Source organism: Scatophagus argus, chromosome 6 (genome assembly GCF_020382885.2).
Source record: "Scatophagus argus isolate fScaArg1 chromosome 6, fScaArg1.pri, whole genome shotgun sequence".
Lineage (NCBI taxonomy): Eukaryota > Metazoa > Chordata > Actinopteri > Scatophagidae > Scatophagus > Scatophagus argus.
In genome coordinates, this window is record NC_058498.1 from 8164911 (window position 1) to 8185180 (window position 20270).

At 40.4% G+C, this 20270-nt stretch overlaps 1 protein-coding gene across 3 annotated transcripts in view; it reads left to right on the forward strand.

Annotated features, from left to right (window-relative positions):
* Positions 1-20270, forward strand: part of LOC124060234 (cAMP-specific 3',5'-cyclic phosphodiesterase 4D-like) — an 87018-nt gene that overhangs the window by 10924 nt on the left and 55824 nt on the right. Inside the window, exon 3 of one of the 3 annotated variants that reach the window (XM_046390925.1) lies at positions 2842-3044. In XM_046390925.1, the coding sequence (XP_046246881.1) occupies positions 2842-3044 (203 nt within the window). Of the gene's footprint in view, positions 1-2841; positions 3045-5830; positions 6286-20270 lie in introns of those variants that run through there. The other 2 variants (XM_046390928.1, XM_046390930.1) reach the window with 2 other exon arrangements.

Here is a 20270-nt window from a genome sequence, read left to right on the forward strand (position 1 = left end):
TGATGAGCCATTATTCCAGGACTCCAGGACTGATACAGCTGAGGTTTTGGGATTTGACTCCCGCTGTTTCCTGCCACACTGTGTGACTCATAACCATTGATACAGCGCGGCTCAGCTGATTAATGGAGAAACCCGGTGAGGGCGAGGCGGAGCACCAACCGTCCCATCTGATCACACGCCAGCCATGCTGCCTCCATCTCATTCTCACTCGCTGTGAGACGAACCAGGCGATAACACAACCAGGTGCTTCCTCTCTGCTGCTGATTGGCTGTTTTCGCATGAAAAACTCAAGATTTTACACTGGGAGAAAAGAGTTGTGAGAGCTGATTGGCTGGATGCAAGACAAGCTCTGAACATGTAGCCAAACATCCTCCATACTGTGTTTAAATAAAAGCAACCTGGTGTGACTGGAAATAATTCTCCAACTTGTTTGCTTGACAGTTTGTTCTTGGCCACAACTTCGAGATCAGTTTGTTCTGGAGCTTTTGCCTTCATCCGCAGATCAAGGTGTTTATGTTCAACATATCAGTTATTCTGATATATTGAACTTGTCTTGTCCTTACGAGGGTGAGCTTCACTTTCTGAAACAGCAGTTAACAACACGAACTCAACTCAAGGTCCACTTCATCGCTTGTTCAGCAAGCACAAGCACAAATGCTGCTGAATTGAGGTCTGATGGATAGTAAATCTCAACACTCAAGTCTTTGAGAGCACAATATTTCTGCGACAGAATTTTTCCATGCCTCACTAAGTCCACAGCCAGGAACATTTAAGCTGCCAGCATGTGTCATCAGGACTACTTGTCGTACGCTTGAGTAGCTTCGGAAACCACTTCCTCCCTCACTTCTCTGACATCGGATGGGGTGAGCTGTGTCAGACAATTTCTGTAACTTTCTGACACGAACGCCCACTTCACTCTGCGTGTGAGAAAGTAGCTCTCTTTTTTGCATTTCTTACACAACTATTTCTTTCACTTTTCATGTGAGCATCCAAGCGTATCTCTGTGAATGTCTTCTAGGACTAGACTGTCTAAAAATGGCCTTCAAGTATGGCCATTCATATCAGGCATCAGGCAACATTTTGTAGTCCAGCAAGGTCGGATAAAACACCATGCAAACCACTTATTTCCATGCATAACTGGACCTTTTAAATGAATAAATTCCAAGCTCATGGAGGTTTATATCCCATACACAAGTTACAATCCTTTGTTTGTATTGACTGGGAGAAAATAACAGGAGGTGAAACCAAAGATAAAGAAAATCAGATCTTTCAGATTAAAGTCTGATCGATATCCAACAGCAGACAGTAGAGACAAACACTGAGATGACGGTCAGCCTGTCAGTCATGTTCGGGTTTTGATGTCTGGCAGCACCAAGCAGGGGAATGAGACTTGCTTTTGCAGTTTCAGGGGTGGCAGATCAATATCCATCACCTCTGTGAACCACCAGGTGATGACTCTGCGAACTCCGCTCAAGCACAAATTACCTGGAAACAGAAGCTCTGGGCTGCCGGAGGCTGGGCCGAAGTGGGCATGGATTTTTCAGTTTATGTGTTTTCTTGGCTGCCTCAAATCTCATTACACACTTTTTAATGGGGAAAAGTCCTCTTGGTCGTGTACCTTTTACACACACACACACACAGAGGCACATACAGGCACTGTTGTTTTTTCAGCCGCAGACAAAGCTGCTGTCTGTCCCGATGCCTTTCACTGCTGCAATCTATTACAGGACCTCAGTGGATGTTAAATGGATTAGCAGGGAAAGCATGCAAAAAAACAGCCAATTTAATTGCCAGGGAAGAAGAAAAACAAACAACTTACTGACAGCCACATGTGAAAAATGTTAGTGCTTCGCTTGCAATACCCACAGGGCAGATGTAACATGTCCTTGGACTAATAAGTGCAGATTCATTGTTGGTTCACTAAGTTATCTGTTGAATTGTCTCTAGTTGAGACAGCTGAAACAATTTCATTTAGTTTGTCATGGCAGGATTCGTTCGATTTTGATTTGTACTTTTAAACTTTATTTGCACATAATATATTCATGCATCAGCAGTGATGTATTGAAATCATATGGCAGCTGAGACTGATTCAGTGATGTTTCATAATTATGTTGGGTCATTAAAATCTCATCTCTGATGTTCTGATAATGGAATTTTGAGTCGCTTGTGTCATTGTTCACTTCACCGAAATGCTGGAGAGCACAGTATACTTGATTGGTACATTGTGCATGCGTGCCGTATGAAGCACATCTATACTGACGTACAGTATGTTGTAAAATGTACAGTTCATATACATTGTGTAAGATTGAACAGATTAGCATTTTGACCTCACTGTGGCTGCAGAGCAGCGATTCCCAAATGTTTTCTGGCAAGATCATCACCCTCGCGTCACATTTGTTACTAATCAGTCATTAATGATGACGAGGGATACACCTCAGCACAGCATTATGAGCGAACTTCCAGCCTCGAAAAGTTAAAACAGTTTTAAAACGGTTTCCACCAGACCTTTTCATTTTTGTTAAAATTGTATTTTATGTGCCGGTCAACTTGTAAGCATTATCCACTTTAGTACAGTACTGCATCACTCCTGTATATTCTGTTTTAGTATTTAATACATTATAGTATACTTGTGTGTATGTTGTTATTGCATATTGTGTTTTTAGTATTTATTCCTGTACCTATTCTGTCCTAGGATGCTGCAATACTCGAATTTCCCCTCTGGGGATCAATAAAGGAGTATCGTATGTTTGCAGTGTTTCATTGAATCTATGTCATGTATATGCTCCACTTAACACTGAAGACGCTGAAGTTTCACGCTCTCCTGTCTCTCTCCGGGTGCAGGTTCGTCGGGAGTCTCTGCCTGCGGCCCACCAGGTGGTGCGGCGTCGTTTTTCCGGGCCGCTGCTGCTGCCTCCTTTGGGGAGGAGGCACTCCTGCCAGGAGCGCCCATGTGACACCCGGCGGACGTCCGCAGCGCATGCCCTGCCGCTGGACCGACTGGAGGTGCTGTACAGCCGAGCGCTGGCCAGTCACGATGAGCACTGGTTAGTGACAAACTCCTTTCTGTCTGTCTGTCTGTCTGTCTGTCCTTCTCTCGTCACTGTGTGTAGTAGTGCAGGTTGGTTCTGGTGTGTTTTGGTGTTGATCTGGAGCATCCAGCACCCAGGCTAACGATGTAGGTCACATTTACCAGGATATTTGTCCCTGTGATGGGAAGTGGGTGCAAGTTCTGGTTCTTTGGAAATCCAGCAATTACGCTTGTTTCTGACTACAGAAATCCTCTTTGTTTCTTTGTCTCGATTGCTTTCCCTTCCTCTCTCTAAGGTCAGTGGGCAAAATTACCTCAGCTCATTAGCTCTGAGTCTCTTTCTTGTATGTCCAGTTTCGGTGGAGTCCAGCTGGACACCAAGGAAACAGCAGGGTTTCTGTCTGAATAACTGAGGCTTCCTGAGTGAACAGCTGCGCACACACACTCACACACACACACACACAGATGAAGAAGGGCGGAATATGTTTCGTGGTTTCAGGTGATAATGAAAACCCTCTTCCCTTTACAAAATGGCCGATAATTGCAGCAACAGGAATGAGGCCGGTCACCGAAGGGGCAAAGGTGTTCTTTTTCCTTTCCCTACCTCATTGCAGTCTGCATTGCTGCATCTTCTCTCTCAGTTTACAGTCTTCATGCTTTAACAATTAGAAGCATCATGTGCGTGCTGACCGGACATTATAATGTTAGAGGTGTGAACGCTTTAACGTAATTGTAGCCTGCACTCGAGAGCAGACTTCAGTAGCCTACATGGTTACCCAATCTGAAATCAGTTATACACGTTTAATATGAAGTGAAATCTGGACACTACTGCATAGACAGTTCCTTTTGTTTGATATATACTGAGCTTGTTTGTTTTCAGGTCACTGACTCCCTGGAAAATAGCATTGATACTGAGGGGATTATTCTGGTGAAAAGAGTAAATTGAATTGGGTCTCCCAGAGCTCTACTGATTCCTTAAACTTGCTTTTCTTTTCTCTGGTCCGAAACACAAATTTGCCAATAATATAAACTACACCAAAGTTAACACTTAGTTCAAAAAGGACCCAAATGAGCAAAAATAAATAACTAAGTAACATAAAGCTGAAATCAGGTGATAAGAATGGAAGCATCGAAAAAAGAAAAACACAGGGACAGGGACAAATACACAGGAGGACAGGTGAATATCAGGGACAGGTGACACTAATCAGGCAGTCACAAAGACAGGAAGTGTGAATGCGAGGAGAAACCTACAAATTAAATCAGGAAACATCTGAACGCGACATAACTTGAAAGAATACCAGAAAATCAAATGTGTCCATGAATTGTCCTGCCAGAGGGAAGACAATACGAACAGCTTGCAGAGGAAATGCTGCATGTAGCCTGCACTTGTTTTTTTTTTTTCTTTGTTGGTGTTGATTTTTGCTGAATGCTGATGATTGGCAGTTGGTGGAGGGACAGAAACAGATGGGAGGAGCGGGAAGAAAACCGACATGGGCAGGCAGTGGAAGGTGAAGATGGAGAGAGCAATAAAGGGATAAAGACAAAGATAAACAGAGCAGTGGGGAAAGAGAGAGGAGAGGAGCGGGGAGAAAGAGGGTGGAGAGAGGGAGACAGAGAAGAGGATGGAGAGGGAGGTGATGAAGAAGAAGAAGAATCAGCTTTATTGACAGTATATATATTTTTACATACACACACTGAATTCGTCTTCTGCATTTGACCCATCCTTAGTTGAACACACACATGCAACACCCGGCAAATTACATGCAGTGAAACACACACAGGAGCAAGTGCCTTGCTCAAGGGCACATCAGCCGGGGAAGGGGGGGGGGGGCATTTTTCACATTAATCACTCCACCACACCCAATTTTTTCCTGCCCGTCTGGTGGGGGAATCGAACCCTTCGATCACAAGCCGCTTCTCCAACCTCTAGGCCACGGCGGGAGAGAGAGAGAGAGAGAGAGAATGGGGGAGGCAGAGGAAGAGATGGAGGGAGATGGACAGAGAGACAGAGAGAAAGAGAGGGGGAGTGGAGAAGGAGAGAAGGAGGGGAATAGAGAATGGGGGTGGAGAGAGAGAGAGCGAGAGAGAGAGAGAAAGTGAGAGAGAGAGAGAGAAAGTGAGAGAGAGAGAGAGAATGGGGGAGACACAGAGAAAGAGGGGGAGGGAGATGGACAGAGAGAAAGAGAGGGGGAGTGGAGAAGGAGAGAAGGAGGGGAATAGAGAATGGGGGGTGGAGAGAGAGAGAGAGAGAGAGAGAGAAAGTGTGAGAGAGAGAGAGAGAGAGAGAATGGGGGAGGCAGAGGAAGAGAGGGAGGGAGATGAACAGAGAGACAGAGAGAAAGAGAGGGGGGGTGGAGAAGGAGAGAAGGGGGGGATAGAGAATGGGGGGTGGAGAGAGAGAGAGAGAGAGAGAGAGAGAAAGTGAGAGAGAGAGAGAGAGAGAGAGAATGGGGGAGGCAGAGGAAGAGAGGGAGGGAGATGGACAGAGACAGAGAGAAAGAGAGGGGGGAGTGGAGAAAGAGAGAAGGAGGGGGATAGAGAATGGGGGGTGGAGAGAGAGAGAGAGAGAGAGAGAGAGAGAGAGAGAAAGAGAGAGAGAATGGGGGAGGCAGAGGAAGAGAGGGAGGGAGATGGACAGAGACAGAGAGAAAGAGAGGGGGAGTGGAGAAGGAGAGAAGGAGGGGGATAGAGAATGGGGGGTGGAGAGAGAGAGAGAGAGAGAGAGGGGAGAGAGATGAAGTGGAAGAGAGAGAGAGAAGAAGAAGAAAGAGAGGGAGAGGAAGGGGATGGAGAGAGAGGGAGAGTGAGGTGATGAGGTAGAGAGAGAGGGAGAGATGAAGAGGGAGGCTCAGAGTTGTTTCAGCACTCGGGCTCGTGGACAGCAGCGCACCACAATGCAGCGCGCGCTGCTCTCTGTCCGTTAACGGTGTGAAGCGCGGGCTTTTCCTCCACGAACTCGCAGACAGCCTCAACGCTTTCTTTCTCATTAGTCCTCAAACGTTGACATTCAACATTTACTTTAGGAAAATTAGTGAAAAAAAGTAGAAAGTGAAAAAAATGGAGTGCCCGCTGAGCAGAGAGGGAGCGGGGCTCGCCAAGCCGCCCAAACATCTGTGGCGGCAACCCAGGACTCACATACGGATCAAACAGCGCTTCAACTCGGACACCGAGCGCTACCTGTGCCGCAACAGGACTCTGGAGAAGCTACGACCCGGGTTGAAAAAACCCCGCATGTCCTGGCCTTCCTCGGTGAAACGGTAACCTCTTTCCCCTCTGAAGTATCTAAACTCTCCCCGGGTTAATTCGGCTTATTTATTCACTTAAGCCAAGTGAGCTCCTTAAAGATTGGGAACGTTAGCATAGCAAGTCCCAAACTTAGGAGGAGCAATGATTGATTACTGTCAGCCTGTCATTATGCCAGTAGATGTGGCTCACAATGAGTACTCCCAGTTTATTTATTTATTTATTTATTTATTCATACTGTGCGTATGTTTGTCACGGATTCATTTGATTACATATCATAACATTGCATAACACTGGCTTAAACCAGTGTTCAGGCCGTTTGACAAAATCTAATAAGACTGACATGATGTAGTTAATAAGTCTGCTTAATTACAATCGATAAAACACATTTATGGCTTTTGAAATGACATGCAGTTTGTACTTAATTTGCCCTTAGACATAATGCTGTCAGTCTGACTGCCCGCATATACCAGCTCTATAGATGACAAGAGAGCAAGGATTGATGGCTGTCTGTGACTTAGATTTTAGTAGTGGAGTGGTAGCCTGGGTTATCGTTGTGAGGGTGAAAACCTCTCTGCCTCCTCGGTGTTGCTTGCCACTAAAACCTTTAACCACGCCGACACAAACAGATGACGAATATCAGGGTGTCAGTGAAGCACTGACTATGAGGATGATAGTTAATTATCAGATAGGCTGGAACAACTGAGTTACGCTGTCAGGGTTGTGAATGCTTCCCCGTGTCATTATGTTTAGATACTGAGTCACCAAATTGTCTGTCAAATTTGTTGAAATCTCTCCTTAACGTCTGTTGAGAAGAGATTGACGTCCGTTAAGCTCTCAAGCTTTCTGCCCTGTTTTTTATGGACTGGAAAATGCAAGAAATTAGACTGAGATGAGATTGTTCTTTATTTGAATGCAACACAACAGGAAGAAGGAAAGATATGGGATGATGAGGTTTTCTCATACAAACCTTTAAAATGTGTGGACGTATGTTTTACAGTAAATCACATTTCCAGGCCGATGTCTCATCATGCAAAATCTTACGTACGCAATATTGTCAAAAAAGTTGCCCAAAGTAGCTTCTAATCAGAGGAAACACTATAAACACAATGAAATCAAAGACAAAGGGGTTTTTTTACGTTTTACATTCACTGGTAAATTACAGACGCATTGTTCATAATTTTAAACCTACTGAGTATTTTTTGCTGACACTGTTGTCGTCACGTGTCTGTAGTGTCGAAGAGCCATTTATTTTCAAGGAGGTCTTGGAGTCTCTAAACTCAGTCAGTCAGACTCCTGAGGTTGTGTATGTCACAATCAATAACCTGCATCCTTGGAAACATTACATCACTAGATGTAATTTGTCAACATGGCAGATGAATTTCTGACAGATCAGGCTGACAGAGTTTTAATTTTGTTATGCAGTTCTGTGGCACTCAGGTTGAGTTACACACAGATGCTGTCATTATCGGGGTGTGTCATATTATATCCGTGAAAACTGGAAATAACGCCAGTTCATGCAATAATCTATTTTTGCATGATCGATAAGATGCAGTTACAGAATAATGATAGTTATAACTTATTTTAGAAATTCCCAAACCATGGAAAAGAAAAAAGGCTTTATTTTAGAGGGAATTTTAATCATGGTACTAGAAGGATTAAAAAACCTATGAAAAAACCCCCCACTGTGATTAAGTGAGTGTCTTCTGCAGAGGCTGTCTTCTTGTTCTTCATGCTGGGCTTTATGTACTGTATGCACCTTAAAGGATGATGAAAGTGATGTGAATGATAGCCAACAGTAAACTACTCTGAAAACCTCATCAATTAGGCTGATAAAGGGATGTCTGGTTTCCTCTGCTTCACAGTGTCATTTCTTAATCTTTCACTTCCAAGCTCTGCTGGGGAAGGTGGTTAGTTGACGAAGGTTGATGGCCGGAAAATATGGAAAAGGAGAAAGACATGAGGAGAAAGCCTTTAATTACAGCGATAAATCTTGATCAGAATATATTTCATTCAGTATGAGTTTTGTTAAATCTAATTTTGTGAGACATCGTTATCTAGTTTTCTGAGAGGAGATTTTACTCTGATTCAGTCCATTTCCATCTTAACAAGATTCTATGGAAACACAGCCCATCCTTGAATTGCGTCATCATGTTTATGTGTCCTTTATTACAGTATGTTAGCTGCGCCCCGCATCCTCCACATTTGGACAGTATCTGTGTGTTTCCTACAGGAAAGAGAAAAGGCTGAATATAAACGATAATGAGACATCACTCTTATTGGCTGCAGCGGAGTTGAACAGGCTTGAAAACCACTGTCAGCTCACTTCTTCTCCCCAGACGCTGCTTGCTGTCAACAAGCAATGCTGCGGCTCGTTGCACCTCAGAGGCTTTTCACACACCATCTGAAGTGCTGTTTTTGTCCCCTGATAGTGCTCTGAGAAGAGTTTCACTTTAAAGGTATACTATGCAGGGTTTGTTGGCTGCTGCTTGTAAACACACCATTCAAATTTGCTCTCCTGACACCCTCCGGATGTCCGCAGTACATGCGCGTGCGGATGTCATGAAGAGGGGCAAACAATGAATGAAAAGAGCAAGAACAAAGCAATAAATCAGAGAAAGAAATTATGTGGTGGTTATGTTCTAAAGCACAAATAAACCTGCACGTCACGCCAATAAAGCACGGACCCAAGATACGTTACATTATTTGTATCTTGTGCTATTCTGTCAGACTTATCAGAGCTTCCTGCTTGGATCTGCACATTCATTTCCATTTAGATGGTTTCTACAATTGGAATTTGCTGTCCAGTGCACGCTTACTGTCCTCCTCTCTGCAACTGGCTTGGCAGATCTTCAGTACATCTTGGTCTTGTTTACACATTTTAGAGAGATTTTTTTTCTTTGGTATTGCTTTGTTTTTGACAGTTGATGTGTACAGAGGCAGAGAACATGTGGATAAAGAGAGAGAGGAAGGGAATATTAATGTTAATTAACATATGATCACAGAAAATGCATTTCTGAGTTAATCTGAGTGTATTATGTGTGACATGAGGGCTCTCTCATTGAGCTTAAATAAAATATGTGCACATAAATCAGGTAAAACACAAACTGAAACTATTTCGTTTGAAAATTTACCAGTACAGGATTCAGGTCAGATATACTATTGCTCTTTCACTGAAACCATTTTAACTGTGTGTTTACAGTAATACACTGCAAACTAGTTAAGATAGCCAGTTTGCTTTACTTAGTGAGGATAATTTCCAAACAGGCTAATTATTGAAACAAGTCTTACCTGACATTTGTAGCTGTACATGAACCAGACAGTGCAACAGAGAGAGGATCATGCTATTGTGCTCCATGAACCTTGTAGCAGCATTTTACTACACTGTCAGTAATTTTACAATAAAATCTTTTAACACAAGTGTTTCTGAGTGTGAAGAATTCACAGCATATATAAAATACTTTGCTTCTGTCAGGCGCTCAGGGAAACCCTGCCATGTATCTGTCCTTGGCATTTAACCTCATGTACCAGGGACAAAGGTCTAATGCATTTCACTTTCACGAAGCTGCAATGCAATGCGACTTCGTTTTTTTTTTCTTCAACACCTTGTTTTTCTTCTTCACAGATATGTCTCTACACTTAAGTGTCAGGATGTGACACTTGCTTTTGTTCTTTCATCACCTCTCACTCTCAACAGCTGGAGCAATTGTCCTCTGCTCCCTGCAGTGAATAATCAGAAAACAAAGTAGAGATGTAGTAGGGAAGGGTTAGAAAAGGATATAGGGCTCACAAGCATTCGTGTACAAGTTCAGACCGGTTTGATTTTATACGAACAGACTGAATTTGTCAGGTGTAGGTGGAGAGCGCTAGCAGCATGTGGCTAGTTTGCAGGAGCCTCGGGATAGCTGATTAGCTCAGCCCCACAGTAGTGGGGTAGTGCATGTCTCAGACGTCAGATTTGATGAATAAAATGCAAGCAGTATAAAAGTAAAGAATATACTTTCACAGGGGAGGCGAAAATGTGGCATTACGATGATGCAGTGTGTGTGTGCGTGCGTAGGTGTGTTTGTGTGTCACTGTATGTGTGAAAATGAATTATAAATAGAAATGCAAATGGTTGGTCTGAGTTCACTGACATCAACCTCTGTTGGTTGAGCATTAAAAGCTGCTGCAACGCTACCTCGGCTGTCCTGTTGAGGTTTTCTTTCACCTTCGCAGACAGCATGCTACCGTGACTCTATCATGTCTGTTATCTCCCAACACTGTCTCTAGTCCCCCTGGTGTGAAAACGGTCTGCACTGACTACCCATCACTGAATGATAACGGTGGAAATGCAAACAGGTTGAACTGTAGGTAGGAATATGAGCAATGAGTCAGCCAGCTTAGCCGCCAACAACCACATTACCGACATTGCTTTTATTTTTCACTGAATATATCTTTCTTTTTTTGTCCCAGAATAACTCAGATTGTATATCATTCCAGATGAGTCATATCAGTTTTAAATATAAAACACCCTCAATACTGGTGGGATGGAGACTTACGTAAGACCCAGTATAAAACATGAATGGTTATGAAGCCACCTCTGTTTTTGACTTTTTATTATTATGTCGGGTTATGGCCAGCCTTTTTTTTTCTGAAAATTATCTAAAATGTTGACATTTGCTTCTAAATTAACTGTGCAATATTTTGAAAAAAACAAAAAAGGAATGAAATAGAATTACTTTTTAAAGATGATATTTTGTGGGATGAGTCAGTGGACTATAGTTGACTCATGTTAATTCCATTTTTAGGGAGTAATGGTTCAGATGATATTGTGAATCATGATTTTAAACAATAATATTTAAAAAAGAAAAGAAACATACAGCCTAGCCTTCTTATTTGCTTTTTCTGCTCTCTAGTTCCAGCTTCACAACTGTGAGGATTTGCTGCCTTTCTTTATTTCCTGTAATATAAAACTTAAACCTACAGTACCGATCTTTCGTCTCAACTTTCTTGCAGTTAGAGTAGTTACACAAACACTGTCACTGTGCTTGTGAGTGTGTGGCGATTTATGAATTTTCAAAAAGATGTTCGCTGTCTTTGTCAGGACATGTTGGCTCTTAAAGGGAATGAACTGACGGCCCTCGGCTTCGGGATGTCATCATGCTGTAAGGTCTGCAGTGTCTCTGTGCATCGCAAGTGGCTGCACTCACAGGCTGCGAGTAGCAAGAGTGAAAACTGATCTTGACCAATGGTCAACTTGGAACGGGAACAGTCTGCTTCGAAAGCACTTCTTACACGAGCAGGGTGAAAAATTACGGCCGTTGCTATGGAACCCACCTGTTTTCCAGGGATAATGACATAAAGGGTTCCCCGCTGGGTTATCAGTTGCAGAGAGAGCAGTCATCGAGACAAGGAAACTAGATATTATCTAACCAGTCTCATGTTAACAAAGACCCAAAAGCTTGAATGGATTGTGAGTTCACTGATGGGGGATTAGTGAAGGCTAATGTAGTAGTGTTCAATGCCTATATCTGTATGGACTGACCTGCAGATGTCAGTTGTTGTTGTGAGGATCTTGCTTTTATCAAGTTTCATTATTCAACCGAAACCATTTAATGCCACTGCGACCACTGCAGGGGAAATGATTTTCCAGAGAAATTAAAGCCTGCTGATGGATTGTGCCTATTTAGTTTCCCCTGTGTATAACAAATGCCATTGTATTGTGGGTCATTTTTCTCTTATTTTCGTGCAACGAAAACAAAAAACAAAACATACCATCAGAATATTTTAGTCTGTTGAGGACTTTTGTGGTCTAGTAGTTTTGATAATGTTTTTCCATGTTAATCACAGTTCATATGCTTCTTTAGCTGATAATTCACACCTCAAAGTAACATTATTATTAACACAAAGTGCCATAGAAAGTCAGTCATTATAGCCCTTTTTGGCCCAGGATTTTATGTATGCAGGTTATATGTATGCATTTCATGAGAAGATTATTCCCCTGATTTTTTTATGTCGTTCCAGGATAAGAAATCACCACAGTGGGATTTATAGAACTAATGATATAATGCCTGCATTAAAGCTATGAATGCGTGGCTTTCCCCTCCTTAGTTTCATGTCTGCCTCACTAGATTGGGTATGCATTTGCTTTATTTCTTGAAAAATCAGTACGGCAAATTTTACTGTCACATTTTTATAGTTAAAAGGTAAAAGGTGAAGATGAGTACCATCAGGATTTTTTTCCCCCACTTTTTTCATCATTATGATTTATTGAAAAGTTGACACAGGAAACCTGAAGCAGCCTGCACTCCTCCACACTGTCAACCAAAGACAATCACAGTTTTCCTGGGAGACTCGGTTCAGCCTGAGTTTGTTTTTCATCAGGGCTGTTAGCCTGTAATAATTAGTCAAGAGGCTACAAACTGCTTTCAGACAAATGACAGGTGGAAGAGAACCTAAAAAAAAATAAGGAAAAAGCTTTCGGAAAGAGTTCATATTGTAGTAGGCAGTAGCTTTGATAATTTTTTATGAGATGGGTCAGAAGGCTGCCACCATATTAAATTAATAGTCAGGGTTTTTAAGGTTGGCTATTAGGTGATAAAAATTGATGTCTTTTCTTCTTATTTCATATTCACTTATTGCAGTTTGCATCTTGGTACACTAATTGCACTAACCTCTGTGGAGTCAGATCAGTTACAGTATTAATGAATGCACAAAGAACAAACTACCCCTGCGGTTCATAGTGTATATACTCAGGGCCATTTTTCAGGACTTTCTTCTCTTCACATGGCAGTAACAATGTTGCATCAAAACGTCTTAAGAGGTCAGCTTGTACTTCTTGTACTTGTTCATGAAAATGTAATTAGCCGTTAATTTCCTTCTGACAGGCTTGAGATATGTTATAAATATAGTCTTTTCAGGGCTCCCTTACTGATACTGAGGAGCCTTATATGACACATGCAGATGAAATCCTTGAAGCTGCCCCTTTGATTTCTGTAACCATAACTGTGTTCTTTCAGCCTTCAACCGTAATTTGACAGTATTTGTAATATAGTTTCAAAAGGTCCTAAACACAATGAGCTCCACTTATCACAGGTGATGTTCTGAGTTGGTCTCTGCACAGCAGAGAAAAAGAAAATTCCCCTTGCATCAAATCTTGACTCATGATTGTGTTCGTAGTTTGACCAGACACAAATATAGCAGTCCTGTTTCTGTTTGTTAAACATAGCCTTGGAGAAATGAAATGTTTAGCACAAATATTGGAAACAGGAGGAAACACCCGGCTTGGGCTGTGTTCAACTTGTGCTCAAACATTAATTGTAAACATGAAAATTTGCCATGTTAGGCTGTAGATATTTCTTGACAAAAAAACAGCTCAGCGCGGTGAATTTCCAGAGACATATAATGTACTATAATAAAATATATTGATTTTGATCTTTTCATCTAACTTTTGGAAGGAAAGTGAAAAGATGTCATTTGCAAAATGTCTGTCTATTCGGTTAAAAATCCCTTCTGAATTTTTTCCATTCATGCATTATTGGTATGTGAACCTTGGCTCACAGCTTCTGGGTGTACAGGCCATTGATCAGAGTGTGATGTGACAAATAACAAATGTGCAGCCATTTCTTTTTCTATATGATATTACAAATAGTGTGTACATCTTAACTAAGCCTTTTATGATTTTATTTCAGAAATTTCACATTGACAAACATATTCACATTGTTTAAACTATATACATGACTGTGGTTTAAAGGCGCATCCATTTAAAATGTTTGTCGCTTTCTTGCTGTCTGTGCATTTGCCTGTGGCTGATAGTGAGGCTCATGCAGAATTGACAGTGTTTACTTATTTCCCAGGCAGACTAGTCGCCCGTGGCAGAGACAGGTCAGATGTTTCTTGGGGTCTGCCGCTGATGCCTGCTTGATAAACATGTTTGTTGACATTACTCAGGATATGATGTTTAATAGTGTTTTGCTGCCCTGTTATGGTTTAATATAATACATTTGTCAATGCCTTCCTCCCTGCAAAAGAACAATAAATGACACTCCAGTTGAGTTTGATATAAATCATTGGAAAAATAAAACATTGTAAATTAAATTACTTTAAAGCTATGCATTGCAGATGTGTGCTAGGAAAATTATTTGTTTGTCATTCGTCCTCCGATGCTGGGTGTTGTCAGTAAAGAGAAGAAATTGTATTTGATTTCATTTGGAGAATTAAAAAAAATATATAGTAAAGGAATTACTTCTACGTGATCCATTACATTATACTGTATACCAAAGTGCCACACCAGATTGTTCCCTCGAAACTGTTACTTGTTTTTCGTTCCCTGCCTTTATTACTCTCAAGTCCACTTACAATACTTTTTAAATGACACAATCAAAATTAGCCCCATTTCGATTTGTTTCCAAGTAATTTTTTCCCCTTTGGGTCAGACACCCTGCGATCTCAGACAGATAATGGCCTGACCTAACAGATATCATCAGCAGTAACAAGTGCTCATCTTACGTGTGTCACAGCATCTTAACAAGACAAGATCAAACCCTAGTGAATGGCTGGACCCCATTCTATTAAGACCACATCTGTTATGTACTTATGTGTTATGGTGGCATTCATTGTGAATTGTCGTGCATTCACGGTCATAAACGCACAAAATGCTTTCTGATGCCCCGTATTAACAGTCATAGAACCTTTTAGATGTGACCTACAATAAGCTATAAATTCAAGAGTCTTCTAGACGCTCTTGAATATTTATAAACTAGAGGTTGACTCATGGGGATTATCATAAATTATGACCACCTTTTCACACATCAACAATAATCCCTTATTTTTAAATTTAAGGGCATGAAAATACACTACACTTTACTAACCACCAACAGTGAAATGTTACAATGAAGCATGCATTATTACAGATGCATTAACGTGTACTTCACTTTACTTAACACATACAACGATAAGTTATGATGCTGTGCGAACAATCTGTGAGTATCAGTAGTCTTATTGTATTATAAGCATTCATAATTTACTTTTGGTGTGATGCTTTTACAGCACTTAGACTAATGTAACAGGCAGTTGTCACCTTGAGTAACTTTATTTTTAATACAATAAGAGAAAGAGAATCAAGTTATTGTGTTGCATAGACCTTGTAGCAGTCATACTAGAATTAACATCAGTGACCTGCACTGTAGTGAAAGCATAGCAGAGACGATGAGGACAGGAAAAGAAGAAAGAAGACACAAACATATAATTTGAAAATAAAATTTCAAATTAAAGGAAAGAATGTCAGCCCCACAGTCAGACATGGACGAGTGCATTTGTTAGGCTGGCAACTGCGGCCAAGCCAAAAGGACTGTAAGGATTTTGTTACCTTCTGTTGCCTGGGGTAAGAAATTCTACCATGTAATCCTTGATGTTGACCCATATATAAATTTGTGTTTGGGGTTTTATCACAACAGCATAGTCCACCCAGCTTAATCTGCACGGTGCAGCTTTCACAATTTAAATGCATAATGTAAACAATGGGGAAAGACTGCCCTTTACTACAGGCCCACATTGGAATGCTTCCCATTCAGCCTGTATCCATTAATTAAGAATGCAATGAATGCCAAATAAATGTATTAATGAGACAACAAACACTATCTGTGAGTGAAGAATTTCTTTTATTATCTCTCCAGTGGCATCCCACTCATAAGATAGAAAGTGCCTGGTGTCCAAATGGCAATGTATCTTAGCATCAGCCACAGTACCCTTACAGCAATGTCATTGTAGAATTTGCTTGCTCTTCCTGTCCGATTTCATACGAAAAGACACATATGTTGGGTTTTTCTGAATATTTCTGCCTTCGTTCTTAACCAAGGCATTGTGTTCAAACTGGAGCTGGTCCCTGGGAGACCACTGAAAGGGGTCGGTCTGAAGACCGACACAGGATGATTTGAGGAAGAGGAAGCGTCTAATCTGAACTGAGCACATTGTTATTTTTTGGAAAAATCTCTAGGCAGATTTTGTTTTGTTTTTTTATCTGCAGTATTGAAGGATTTTATGGTAATGTGCCATGTATTTCTGAGTTGCAGACAATCACAGGAGCAAACGGGGTTTCTGATCCATATGGCAGCAACACAGCAATAGCTTGGTGAACACTACAGGAGATGAGTAAAGCACTTCTTGTGTAAACAGTTCCCACTGATTCAGTCAAGGTTCAGCAGATCAGAGAAATGAATGCAGATGCTCTTGATAATGAATTACTAAATAATATTCAGTGAACAGAATAGAGATTTGTATCCCTGCCCTTGCACTGACCTCGCTCTTGTCAGTGGTTGAAGTATGAGTCCTATTTCATTGTTTCACTGCTCATTGTGTGTGGCAGGATAGAATGGAAATCACACCACGCTTGTTTATACTAATTTTCAGGATAAAATAAATTCACGTTATTCACGTTATTATCACGTAATCATTACCATAGAATTTCATATCCGGTCTCTGTATGTTAGTTTGGTAGTAGTGGCTACATGCAAAATATCCCTGAAAACCCCATATACAGTTAGTGACAATAGGTACCAGTATTTTATACCTTCAAGATAATTCATACATCTCTAAAGGCAGACACCACTCCTTTGACTGTAGAATAAAAATGAGAAACATCAAAAATAAATAAAAAATTACAGTTACAGTTAATATTGGTACAGTTCAGCTGGGACTTTGTAAACTACAGAGAGGTTATAGTGCAGACTAGACCAACTGAAAATGTTTGAACCTGATTTCGAAAGGAAAACCTTCATGATAATAGACTTAAGGATCCCAGTCCTGATGCAAAATGTGGTTGAACCGCCAGATCCAAACAGTAATTAGGGATAGACTGATTATCAGGTCTGATATTTATCTTTATTTGTCTGATTGCTGAGAAAATAATGTGCTCTGTGGTCCTGCCCATAAGGCTAATTGATTACACAAGTAATAGCCTAACAATGAATAATCTGAATCTGAAAAGTAGCTTGTAAATAAAGTTATCAAATAAATGTATTTGAGTTCAAAGTGTGCGCCTACAAATGTGGTGGACCGGATTTATAACATAGCAAAACATTACATAGTCGAGTAAAGTATCTTAAAATTACAGTACAGTACCCAAGTATAGTACATAGGTAATTTGTACTTTTCATTTCTATAGTTTTCATGATCAGACATTTGTTACCAATACAGTTTAGAATGCACAGTACATATAGTAAGAAGGCTACAAAAAGAACAAGAAGACTGACATTATTCTGAGACATCTGGTACTGTGAACCACATCAGTTATTCATTTACATGCAGCTATTTTGGAGATACTTACCACTTCACCTGCTGATTGCTTGCTGGCAGCAGCTTAGACACCGTCCTTGCCCCCTTCTTCGCCGCCTCATACAGAAACAATAAATCTGTAATTTCTTTAGCTATATGAGAAGCAAAGGCAACAGATCCATTCCAGAAGCAAACAGGAGGCAGTAGGCATAATGACTCAGATTCATCACATTTATGCAGGACGGTTGGTGCGTGGAGTCAAGGGGTATCTCTGTGCTGACTACTCAGACATAAGCAGAGGGTTGGATTCATCTTCCTGTTTGAGCTTGGTCATTTTGCAGGGAAGCATTGCAAGCAATCACATCCTTATTGCTGCTATAAGCCTGGTATTGTTACAGCATGTTAATCGTATCATTGTCAAATGAACTAGAATGCATCATTGTAATTGTCAGAAACAAAAGAGATCATGGAGATCATCGTGGAGACAACACATGGCCTTGATCTCACATGTTGGTTTTCTTGATGTATTGTTATTAATATGTACATTTTAATATGAAATGGGTAAATTAAGTAGAATGTTTGATATTTTCTTTAAGTCTGTCATAAAGTCTAGTGGATAACAGTCTTTTCAGGATCAGGGGGTCATGAATCTGTCCCCAAGTGCAACACTATAATTAACTTGTGACTGTGCGTATTGTGTTACAGCTTTACTATAGACTATAGACAAGAAGTGCCGAAAGGACATAATTTAAATGTATGACCAAAAGCATTTGCTGTTGCTGTTGCATTATAAAGTAAATTAAGTTTCCTTAATTTAATGGGCATATTGACTCACAAAAAAACAACCATCAAACAGCTACCTATATTATTCTTTTTAAATTTGTTTTGCTCTGGAAATTGAACCTTAGGGTGAGCCAACACTAAATTACCTGCTGGGGAGCTATAGGTCCCAAAACTCACAGTTGCGTAACGTTTCAGAGCCGTGGGACGGATCAATTTTTGGATCTGCAGAGAGACAACAACTCTCTAGTCCCATCCACATCACTGCTTATAATAACATGCTGAGAGACGAAGACAGGAAGTGAACAGCATAAAAGCCGCATGAAGATAGAATCCTTCAAAATAAAAAAGGAAATGACTAAACTAAAACCTCAATTCATAACAGTTGTTCTGATTGTTTTTAGGTTACTACTGTGAAATCTAAAAGACAAAAACTTTCTGTTCTTATGTGAGGTTGTTCTTGCCACAAAGAATGGAGTTTGGAACCACTTTTTGTGTTGTTAGCTTACAATATGAGGCTGTCCCGTGCCACTTTCATTCTAATAATGAAAAGTGCTACTCTAGACTCAAAGCGATAATTGATTGTTTTTTCTAATGTCTAATGGCTACATTGCATATAACACTATAGCCAAAATCTGTCCTGTATTCATGAATCCGTTTCATAGTAGGTCTATGATGTTGGCTTTGCACTAACAGCAATCAAATTTACACCCTTTGCCACAAGAGATTATGATTTGATTAAAGTAATAATTTGCATTTTCATTTATTCCAAACAAAATTAAAACTGAATTAGGTGAGATTTTTATTTTCCATACACCCACCTAAACAGCCTAAATTACAAGCTGTTTGCTGTAATGCGAAGGCTGTGCCATGTCTCCTGGCTGAGATGCTGTTGATCATCTTTAATTAAATTCTGGTTTAACATATGGAGACGACTGGGAAATCTACTGCTTCAGGGGGTCTTTTTGGCAGTTTTGTATGTTGTAGCCCATCAACTTAAAAATTTGTATGACTTTCGTAATCTTTTAAAAGATATAGTATCAGCAACCTTTTGAAATAAGCACATGATTCTCTTCATTTTTTCTTTTTTATCTTCTGACTTTGGTGCAATCAAATCTGTAAGCTTTCTTTTGCATTTGTAAAGTAGTTTTGCTGTTGTGCATGTTAGAAATACTTCTTTCTTTTTCTTGATGTTCAGTTATGAGTTTTTGTTTTCTGTGTCAGGCCTGTGTTGACGTAGTCTTAGTTTAGCTACCTAGCCAATGTTAATAAAAACCGGCATGTTTTTTTTGTTTGTTTGTTTCTCTCGCAAGTTCACCATTTATTTGTATTCTTGAGTGTGAAAATGTATGTAGTTCCTTCAAATATTACACAATGGAATAAGAAAAGTAGTGTACATGGCACATACATGCACATTGATGACACAACATGATTAGAAGGATCTGAAATCTCATTTTTTTGCTCAGTATTGAAGGAGCTACATAGTTTTTATTTTAAAAGGTGGAGGCCTCATTTGAAAGATTATTCAGGCCATATTTTAAATAAATCTTTGGAGAGCCTGTGAGTTCTTGGCGTGTACAATGCAGTCTTTTATGTGTTTTCCATTCTCTGTTATTGTTGTTTATGTAAATGACATTTTGTTTTCTTGATTCAGGTCAGCAGGTTCCATTTTGTATGATGAATTTAATTTGAAGGGAAACCAAGCCCGTTACAGCATAAACAGACACATCGCTGAAAGGGTTTTACATCTCAGAAAAGGATGTATGATTATCTCTACTCATCCGAGTTGATCATTATGACCCTGATTACATTGTTGAATACCTGTAGTTTTATTTTTTCAAAGTGAAAGTGAAGTGAAGCTCACAGATGTGTTTCATATTTGTACTTTGATCAGATTTGATTGTTGGCTGTGTCTGATTGTAGGTTTTGTGATTACAGTGTGTTTCATGAAAAAATTGACTTCATT